This window comes from Colobus angolensis, unplaced genomic scaffold, assembly GCF_000951035.1.
Source record: "Colobus angolensis palliatus isolate OR3802 unplaced genomic scaffold, Cang.pa_1.0 Scaffold176, whole genome shotgun sequence".
NCBI lineage: Eukaryota > Metazoa > Chordata > Mammalia > Primates > Cercopithecidae > Colobus > Colobus angolensis.
Window position 1 is genome coordinate 3,121,281 of NW_012114888.1, and position 11,445 is coordinate 3,132,725.

General features: G+C 39.2%; 1 protein-coding gene across 3 annotated transcripts in view; it reads right to left on the reverse strand.

The window, feature by feature from the left end:
- Nucleotides 1–710: 710 nt before the first annotated feature.
- ZNF674 (zinc finger protein 674) overlaps nucleotides 711–11,445 on the reverse strand; it is a 46,291-nt gene continuing 35,556 nt past the window's right edge. Inside the window, exon 6 of one of the 3 annotated variants that reach the window (XM_011938684.1) lies at nucleotides 711–2,939. In XM_011938684.1, the coding sequence (XP_011794074.1) occupies nucleotides 1,447–2,939 (1,493 nt within the window). In that variant the 3' untranslated portion in view covers nucleotides 711–1,446. The remainder of the gene's footprint in view (nucleotides 2,940–11,445) is intronic. The other 2 variants (XM_011938686.1, XM_011938685.1) reach the window with 2 other exon arrangements.

The window sequence follows — 11,445 nt, forward strand, 5'->3', positions numbered from 1 at the left end:
ATAATATATATATAAGGTCTCCTGTTTGAGATCTTTGTTTCAGGGATCCTGATGACTCATCCTCTCTTACCCTATTTAAGGAAGCATTTTTTTTTCTATTTGTTTAGGAAAATAATCTGGGAGTTTGCCCCACATAGGGTATTTTATGCTTTATACTGTTCTTTAAAAAATGTCATACTCACCTGGGCGACAGAGCGAGACTCCGTCTCAAAAAAAAAAAAAAAAAAAAAGTCACATACTCACCGGGCGAGGTGGCTCTTGCCTGTAATCGCAGCACTTTGGAAGTCTGAGGAGGGTGGATGACCTGAAGTCAGGAGTTTGAGACCAGCCTGCCCAACATGGCAAAACCAGGTCTCTACTAAAATTACAAAAAAAAAAAAAAAAAATTAGCTGGGTGTGTTGGTGGATGCCTGTAATCCCAGCTACTTGGGAGGCTGAGGCAGGAGAATCGCTTGAACCCAGGAGGCAGAGGCTGCAGTGAGCCAAGATCGTGCCACTGTCCCTAAATAGTCATACTCTACTCCACAGTGACCATATCTTAAATTTATAATTGTTTGTTTGCCACCTCTATACCTTTTCCACAAAATGTTTGGTCAAGAATATGCTAAGTGTGGTGGCTCATATCTATAATCTGAGTGCTTTGGGAGGCAAAGATGGGAGGATCAGTTGAGGCTAGGAGTTCACCAGCCTGGGCAACATAGCAAGACCCTGTCTCTATTAATAAAAGAATATAGAGCATGATTCCTCTCATTTCTACTATGGGTTTATTTGTGTATTTATTTATTTGACAAGGTCTGGCTATAACGCCCAGGCTAGAGTGCAGTGGCACGATCTCAGTTCACTGCAACCTCTGCCTCCCGGGCTTAAGCCATCCTCCTACTTCAACCTCCCGAGTAGCTGGGACTACAGGCATGCACTACCACACTCAGATAACTTTTGTGTTTTTTGTAGAGACAGAGTTTTGCCATGTTGCTCAGGCTGGTCTCAAACTTGTGAGCTCAAGTGATCTGCCCACCTCAGCCTCCCAAAAGTGCTAGGATTACAGGTGTGAGCTACCTACCACACCTGGCTACCATGGTTTCATAAGCTCACTAAATTCTTAGTTTTTCTCAGCATAAATACTCTGATAAACAGTGCCATTTAAATTCTTTCTGAAGGCTTTCCCACATAACTACACTCAGTTTTGCCCCTTTTGAATTATTTGACATATAGTTCTTCACTCCTGGATGAAGAATTCTGGGTTGAAAAACTGATCACATTTATTGACACCTCTGGAATTATACTTTTGTACCTTTTATTAAGTTAAATGAACATCAACATATGAAGAATTTCCAATATTCTAGACATTTATAAGATTACTCCCCATGATTATTTGACAAATAATGAGACTAGTAATAGTCAAATGACAAATAACTACTAGTATAATTATCCCACTCTCAAGTATAATCATAGGTTTTTATCTCCTGTGTGACTTCTCTGATGTTTAATGAGAGTTGACTTCCCACTGAATGCTTTCCCACAGTCTCTGCATTCATAAGGTTTCTCTCCTGTATGAGTTCTGTGATGCACGATGAGAGTTGATTTCACACTGAAGGCCTTCCCACATTCACTACATTTGTAAGGTTTTTCTCCTGTATGAATTCTCTGATGTTTAATGAGAGTTGACTTCCTACTGAAGGCTTTTTTACAGTCAGTGCATTCATAGGGTCTCTCTCCTGTATGAATTCTCTGATGTTTAATCAGTGGTGACTTCTCACTAAAGGCTTTCCCACATTCGTTGCATTTATAGGGTTTCTCTCCTGTATGCATTCTCTGATGTACAATAAGGGCTGACTTCTCCCCAAAGGCTTTCCCACATCTTCTGCATTCATAAGGTTTCTCTCCTGTATGAGTTCTATGATGGACAGAGAGGTGTGACTTTCCACTAAAAGTCTTCCCACATATATTACATTCATAGGGTTTCTCTCCTGTATGAATTCTCTGATGAACAGAGAGGTGTGACTTTCCTCTGAAGCTTTTCCCACATTTACTACACTCATAAATGTTCTCTTTTGTATGAGTTCTCCAATGTTTAGTGGGACTGGGCTTCTTATCAGAGGCTTTCCCAGGTTCACTGCACTCAGGTTTCTTACTTGTGTGAATCCTTTGATATATAAGGTTGGACTTAGTACATCTAATACCTTTATAAAATGCTTGTCTGATGTGTGTTTTTTCATGTCTAATAAGATGATATGAACTCTTAAAGGCTTTTGGACATTTGCCACATACAAATGGTTTCTCTCCTGTATGAGTTCGTTGATGTTTAATCAGAGTTGACTTCTGGATAAAGGTTTTTCCACATTCACTGCATTCATAGGGCTTCTCCCCTGTGTGAGTTCTCTGGTGTGCTATGAGGGTTGACTTCTGGCTGAAGGCTTTTGCACATTCACAGCATTCATAAGGTTTCTCTCCGGTGTGAGTTCTTTGATGTACAATTAAGTTTGCTTTCTGGATAAACACTTTTCCACATTCAGTACATTTGTAGAGTTTCTCCCCAGTTTGACTTCTCTGATTTTTATTAAGGGCTCGCTTTTGGTGGAGGGCTTTCCCTCGTTGATTAGGGTGAAAAAATTTATCTGCAGGTTGAGCTTTATGAAGATTAGAATGGAGGCATACTTTCCAATATGCCTTACATCCATCATCTTTCTTTCTTATATAGCTTCTATTTTGACTAAGAAAGTTTAAATTATGTTTTGAACACCTTTCCCATGAGTAATATTTAGGGAGTCTTTGTTTTACAGAAACAAAGTCTGTGTTGAGATGAACGATTTTTCTACATATTTTACATTCTTGACCACTTTCATCCTTCAGTGTTTCCTTGACTGTGAATGCAGCTTGCCACAGAAGTTTGTTTTGGCTTTCCTTGTAGTGATCTGTCTGCTCGTCAACTTGCCAGACTTCTAGAAGAAAATGCAATGAATCATCAAACTTGTCTTCCCACTGTAATTTATTAAATAACTTTAATCCCTAAATGCCCAAGCAGTGAACTCCTATCAACATGACTTAAGCTGATGTGGATGGAGGACTCTCCCCATGTCCCAGGCTCAAAATCAAGAAAAGAAACGTTATTAGGTATCAAAATGAAGTGGTAATTCAAAGTGAGAGGGTAAACAGAACACCTTGAGGATTTGAAGGGGACCATAGGACACAAATGTTCAGGAATTCAGTAAAGTCAGAGTGTAATTTTGGCTTAAAGCTTATATATATATATACACACATATAATTGTATGTATATATGTGTGTGTGTATATATATGAAAGGTTGCCATTCCTATGAACCTACACATAACAAGAGCAACTTTTGACATGTTTCAGTTTATAGGCTCTGTACTGTGCTTGTAATCATTTGGATTGAGTTACAGAATTAGGCTTTTGATGTCTTATATATAACATCCTTCTTGCCAATTTCTCTGGCTAGTGGGGAATCTTTCTAGTTCCTGTTTAACAAGCATGGGAGCCCTTGTAGTTATATATACACACACTCATGTCTTTATAGCTGAGGACATCACAGAACTTCTAGGGAAAACCAACTCTCACTGAGGAGTTCACAGTAAAAAATTTAAAACCTTAGAAGGAACTGATCCATCATTAGAAAGAATTGACTGATATATTTAAATATACTCCCATTCCTAGAACTGTAGATAATAGAACAATCTGAGCTTTAAAAGAAGTGTATTTCAAATGTACAAAGATAAGGTAAGAACCAGACTATGAAGGAAATAGCAGGAAATTTTGAAAAAAGACAGATGAGTATTTTTAAGGTAGGCATTATTAAAAAAAACTCTAAATAGGTTGAACAGTAGACCAGCCACAGATAAGACAGATTTAATAAATTAGATGACAGATCTTGGGAAATCACTTAGTCTCTAATAGGCTTGCCCTGGCATAAACATCACACATGTTAATTCATCTTTGATACTGGAGTTAGAGTGTGCTCTGTATTCATGACAGGCAGACAGCATAAGGAAGCCTGCACATGGATACCTCCAGATTCTGCCTGTACCTTTTTCCTTTATAATCCAGTTGTTTATCATTACTACATCACTGTAATAAATCTTACCCATGATTACAACTATATGCTGAGTCCCATGAGTTTCTCTAGAGAATATCTGAGTATGGGAGCAGTCTTGGGGACCCCTGACCTAGGCAGTGGCAGTATTTGAAAAGACAATGACTGATTCTTTTCTAAAATGGAAGAAAGGCATGTATCCTACCACTGAATGTCCAAAGTCCTTGAGTGTGGTAAATAAACAAGTCTGCACTTAGACAAAGTTCAGTGCAGCCACAAGGCTTTCAAGTCAGAAAGAAGATGTTGTAAGCTACCATGAATAAATAAAAATATCCCCTATAAAGAAATAATTATATCAGCATCAGACTTCTTCAAAAAAGAAGCCAGAAGATTAAAGAATAATATCTTCACTGTCCCGAGACAAACTTTCATCTTAGAACTCTATACCCAGATAAATTACCATAAAGAAAGATGACAAGGACATTTTTGGACAAGAAAAGACAAAGAATTTGCCATACACAAAACCTGGCTAAGAATAATGCCTGATACTTCAGTTATTCAGAAGGATAATGACTAAAGAGGAAAAAGGGGGTAAAGAAAATCCAGCAAAGGCAAGAAAAGAGAAGTAATGAAAAGCAGGCTATGTAGAAAATATACTAAAAGAAGAAATACAAACATAGTAATTTCACAATAAATATATATTAACTCTATTAGTTAAATGCCAGTCATATCAAATTGCATTTTAAAAAAATCAGCTCCATGTTTTCAAAAGACAATTAGGGTAAAATGAGAGAGAAATGTTGAAAATACAATTATGGGAAAAGCTACACCTGGCACTTAGTAACCAAAATAAAATTGGCAAGACAATGCTTATATGACCTTGATGCCAAAAGCAAAGAAGGATAAAATACGAGAATATTATAAAGCAATTTTCACTTACATAGATGTGAAACTCTTAAATATACATGGCAAATTGATTCCACTTATGATGGATAAGAGGTAATACATTTAGTAATATTGAAAATATATAGCCTGGGCAACATAGCAAAACCTGTCTCCACAAAAAAAAAAGAGGCAAGAGGATTGCTTGAGCCCAGGAGGTCAAGGTCGCAGTGAGCCATGTACACAACACTGCATTCTAGCCTGGGTGACAAAGTAAGACCCTGTCTCAAAAAAAAAAAAAAAATTACACACGTGCACATGTGCACACATACACATACATACACACACACACACACACACGCCTTACTACCTATTCCACTTGTAGTCATACCATAGAGAAATTATGGCAAATTTTAACATGTACAAGAATGACAACGGAATATTAGAAACCACCAAACATTCACCAATAAAGGTATGGAAAATGAACTATGACACTCATGTTGGAATGCTAGCAGAGCAGTTAAAATAAATGATCTAAATCTAAAGTATCAGCATAAAGCTCAAAAGGTAATACTGAACACAGAAAGCAAGTTGCAGAAAGATCCCTATAATTTTTTTTTTTTTTTGAAACGGAGTCTTGCTGTGTCGCCCAGGCTGGAGTACAGTAGCGCGATCTTGGCTCGCTGCAACCTCTGCCTTCTGGGTTCAAGCAATTCTCCTGCCTCAACCTCCTGAGTAGCTAGGATTACAGGCACCCACTACCACGCCTGGCTAATTTTTGTATTTTTAGTAGAGACGGGGTTTCACCATGTTGGCCAGGCTGGTCTCAAAACACCTGACCTCAGGTGATCCACCCGACTTGGCAGATCCCAAAGTGCTGGCATTACGGGCGTGAGCCACCGCGCCTGGCCAAGATCCCTACAATTTGAGTGTACCAATCTGGTAATGTTACAAAAAGAATTCTCTATTGATTACAGGTACAAATATACGTAGCAAAAGTATAAAAACATAGATTAAAAGGATACTCACAAAATTCATGATACTGTTTACCTGGGGAGAGATAGAAGGAATAGGCCTCAGGAGGGGAAAAATGGGACTTCAACTTTATTTGTAAACCTGTTTCTTTTTTCTTATTTTTAAAATTTTATTTATTTATTTATTTTGAGATGGAGTCTCCCTCTGTCGCCTAGGCTGGAGTGCAGTGGCAGAATCTTGGCTCACTGCAACCTCTGCCTCCTGAGTTCAAGCGAGTCTCCTACCTCAGCCTCCTGAGTAGCTGGGATTACAGGCGCACACCACCACGCCTGGCTAATTTTTGTATTTTTAGTAGAGACGGGGTTTCACTGTTTTGGTCAGGCTTGTCTCGAACTCCTGACCTCGTGATCCGCCTGCCTTTGGTCCCGCAAAGTGCTGGTATTACAGGCGTGATCCACCGTGCCTGGCCTGTTTCTTTTATTTTTTAAAAAACGACAAAATGTTAACATTTGCTAATTCTGGGAAGGAAGTACAAGGGTGTCTGTTATAATTACGATTTCCTGTACTTTTTTTCAGTTTTAAAAGAAAGGCTTTTAGGCTAGACTTCTGAAATGACAGAGTGAGAGGAAGGACCTCAGTAAATCCTCTCCCCCACAAAAGTAATAATACTGGAAAAATCAAAAATTATCAAAACCAATCATTTCACGACTTTAGAAATTAACCAAAGGCAAGCAATCAATTAAAAATCATTTATTCGAGAAAAAACAGGCCTGACGCAGTGGCTCACGCCTATAATCCCAGCACTTTGGGAGGCCGAGGCGGGTGTATCACCTGAGGTCAGGAGTTCAGGACCAGCCTGGCCAACATGGTGAAACCCTGTCTCTACTAAAAATACAAAAATTAGCCAGGCATGATGGCAGGTACCTGTAATCCCAGCTACTCAGGAGGCTGAGGCAGGAAAATCGCTTGAACCTGGGACGCAGAGGTTGCAGTGATCCGAGATCGTGCCATTGCACTGTAACCTGGGCTAGAAGAGCAAAACTCTGTCACACACACACACACACACACACACACACACACAAAAATAAAAATAAAAATAAAAAAAAACTAGTAAACCTCACTAAGAGCAGCCAGGTCATGGTTCACTTGGTACTACTACTACTCTTCCTACTCCCCCACTGGCTCCCCAGCTCCATGAAAACTGGTAGCCTCACAGCTACCCAAGGGGATGATCTGTTTTGGAGCTCTACCAAAAGCCCTATCCCCAGATTGCTTTTGCTATTTGATCTAACTTAAAGTTCAGCTCCAAGAAAATAAAGGACACTCTATGGTAACTCAAATCCACACAAAGAAATAAAGAGCACCAGTAAAGGTAACCTATAGGAAAGTGTTAACACAGCAGAACTGATCTTTAGAAGGGCCTGCTCACAGGGCTGGCTCCTGGCTAGAGTCTGGGAACTTGGCTTGTGGAATATTCCCTATGTTGATATGATGGCTTTGTCTACCTAGGGCGCTGAACACCTGTTTTTCTTCTGGGAGTCTGGATGCCCGAACACGAGAGGCCAATGATTTTCTTGTATGATGTGCCTATTTTTAGTGGGTCAAACTGGACTTGCCCACAGACAAAGTGAAAGGGGCTTAATATAAAAGGCCTAGCTTGCCACTTGGATTGTGCAATGCAGCTGTCTGGCCCTGTAGCATCTTGGCTTTGCATGGGGGAAAAAAAAAAACTATCCCTGTGGGGATTTATTTCCTACCAGACACCCAGAAATACTGGTGGCAGTGATCCAGTGTGGGGATATGCCAGAGCACTTGAGATAAAGGAGGTGAAATCTTATAAGCTGAAACAGAGAAAAAAATGATATCAAGTATCAATAATCAAAATAGCTTTACACCGAAAATTAGATGGCAATGGAGCAATGCCTTCAAAAGTCTAAGGGAAAGATATTTCCATCCTAGAACTCTACTCCAAGCCAATCTCTCCATCAGGAGTCAAACATTTGTAGACATCCAAAAATCTCAAAACTTCATCTCCCATGGGCCTACCTACATCCTTTCTTAGGAAAGTACTTGAAGAATGTGCTCCAACCAAATGAGGAAGAGGGCATGGCATAAAAAAAACATGGAACCCAACAATGCAGAAGGTGAAGAGAATCCCCAGAATGACGCTGAAGAGCAATGTCAGGATGGTAGCTACACAAGAAGGAATGAGGGTAATCCGCCCAGATGAGAGCAGGTCAGAAGGCTCCAGAAAAACTCAGGGATATGACACTGAGGAAACCCTTGATATCTCCGGAAGCGCTCAGAGTCACTCTAGACAACTGATGATAAGTATATGGAGAGAGAAACAAATGAAAGAAGAAAACAATTAAGCCAGGAGAAGTGGTTCACTCCTATAATCCCAGCACTTTGGGAGGCTGAGGCAAGAGGATGACTTGAGTCCAGGAGTTCCAGACCAGCCTGGACTCTCAATCCAGTGAGACCCCATCTCTATAAAAAATTTTAAAAATCAGCTGAGTGTGGTGGTGCATAGCTGTAGTCCCAGCTACTTGGGAGCCTGCGGTGGGAGGATCGCTTGAGCCCAGGAGCTTGTAGTTACAGGCTGCAGTGAGCCAAGACCATACCACAGCACTCCAGCCTGGGCGACACAGCAAGACTCTGTCTCAAAAAAAAAAAAAAATTATTAACCAAAGGAACACAGTTATGCAGGGAAGGTAAATTAATCATAGATTACTATGTGGCTTGGCTGTGTATAGTATTTATATATACAGTCAGCCCTCTGTATCCATGGGTTTTACATCTGTGGATTCAACCAACCAAGGATCAAAACCCACAAATACGGAGGGCCGATTATACCATGCCATTTTGTATCAGGGACTTGAGTATCAGTGGATTCTGGTATCCATGAAGGTTCTGGAACAAATCCCCTGAAGATACAGAGGGCTAACTGTATAGTCATATTGTAAACAACAGTACTGATGGAAAACAAATTTATGGTATAATCACATTGGGACTATGGGGAAACACGAAGTCTATGTACATACATATGCCTTTGGGTGGGTGACAGGAGCAGCATGGTGAGTTCAATCTTAACCTTCCACAGTGAAACATTTCAAATAAGTTTTGTAAAATATATGTAAGTTATAAAGAATAGTAATACCAAAAATAATATCTGTGTATCTACCAACCATTAAAACGAATTATAGTTATCTTTGAAGTTCTTCATATGCCCATTTCCTTTTCTTTCTTTTCAGATAATCAATATCCTGAATTTTATGTTTATCATGCCCTTCACTTTCTTTTTAGTTTCACCACATTTAGTTTACTCTTTAAACCTCAGGCATGACCTGCTTTAATAAAACTGAGACTTTTTTTAAAATCAAGAGAATCTTGCCTTAGGTTGGTAAATTGGACATCTCAGATGAAACATAATGGTCTAGAAAAATGACCAGAACTGACAGAAAATTCAAGAAGCTTGAATAAATCAATAACTGTTTTTTAAATTATAAAAACTGACTCCATAATCAAGTCTTGCCATATCCAGATGGTTTTGAAAATGATTGGTATCAAACTCTCAGGAAACTAAATTTCAGTCACAATTTCAAAAATTACAAGAAGGAAAAGTACTCAGTTTATTTTATGCAGCTAGTATAACCTTGGATACCAGAATAAGAGAAGAACAGTACAAAAAAAAGAAAATCTAAGATCTATTTTACTTCTAAACATTAATGCAAAATTCATAGGTTAAACACTAGTAAAATGAATTCTAAATTAATTTTTAAAAATGTTTCACAATTAAGTACAGTTTAGCACAGGAACACAAGAACACTTCAATATCAGAAATTCATGTAATCTACATTAATAGATTAAAGGAGGAAAAACTGTCTTCTCAACATATGCAGAAAATAAGCATTTAAGAAAATACAACACTCATTAATGATTTTTAAAAAAATCTTATTAGGCCGGGTGTGGTGGCTCATGCCTGTAATCCCAGCATTTTGGGCGGCCGAGGTGGGTGGATCACCTGAGGCCAGGAGTTCGAGACCAGCTTAGCCAGCACGGTGAAACCCTGTCTCTACTAAAAATACAAAAAATTAGCCGGGCGTGGTGGTGGATGCCTATAATCCCAGATACTTGGGAGGCTGAGGCAGGAGAATTCCTTGAACCCGGGAGGCGGAGGTTGCAGTGAGCCAAGATCACGCCATTGCACTCCAGCCTGGGTGACAGAGCGAGACTCTGTCTCAAAACAAAAACAAAACAAAAGTCTTATTAACAAAATAGGACTAATAAAAGGGGCTCTTGATGAAAGATACCTTTCAAAATACCACAGCATATTTAATAGTGAAAACTATAAAGTTACATCATTTCTGTGCCTCAGTTTTTTTATATATAAAACAGGGATAACAACCAGCCTACTTTACAGGGTCATTGGGAGGATTCAACTATTTAATATGTGCAAAGCATACAGAACAATGCATTTGTGGCATATGGCAAGCATTCAAATGCTGCCTATCATTTTATTACAATCATTGTCTTCATGATTATTTCCACTAAAATCAGAAACAAAGAATGCAATATCATTTTATCTATTAAACATTGTACTACAGGTCCTAATTCACTGAGAGAAGAAAAAGAAATAAAATGTATAATCGGAAAAGACAATTGCCTTTATAAAGATAATTATTCACATAGAAGACTCAAGAGAATAAAAAAATGATTAGTATTGATAAAAGCCTTCAGAAAGACTTCTGTACACATGATTTTATGAATATCACTAGCATTCTCATATACTAATATTAACCAATTAGAAGATGTGACAGGAAACAAGATCCCAATCAAAATTGCAACAATAATTCAGAGGTATCTAGGAAAAAATTCAACAAAAAATGCATAAGATCTTCCTGACAAAAAATTTGAAACATTAGTAAATGACATAAAAGGAAAATTGAATAAGAGTGCACTGAAAGGAAAATTCGTATAAAGATGCCAATTCCCAACCCACTCCCAACTCATTTCTAAACACGTGCAATTGCAATTGGAATCCCAGAGTTTTCCTTGGAACTCAACAAACAAATCCTAAAATTCCTATGGGAGACCAAAGGATCAAAGGAGATAAGGGGACTAAAGCCTGTTAGCTCTTAACAATATCAATTGGTAAGAATGGTACAACAGGCCGGGCGCAATGGCTCATGCCTATAATCCCAGCACTTTGGGAGGCCACAGCAGGTGGATCACCTGAGGTCGGAGTTCAAGACCAGCCTGGCCAAGATGGCGAAACCCTGTCTCTACTAAAAATACAAAAATTTGCTGGGCATGGTGGCATGGGCCTGTAATCCCAGCTATTTGGAAGGCTGAGACAGGAGAATTGGTTGAACCCAAGAGGTGGAGGCTGCAGTGAGCCAAGATCACACCATTGCACCACTCCAGCCTGGGCAACAAGAGTGAAACTCCATTTCAAAAAAAAGAAAAGGTGCTCGCCTGGGCACAGCAGAGCAACTGGGTTTTGGCCAGGTGCCACAGTGGCTCACACCTGTAATCCCA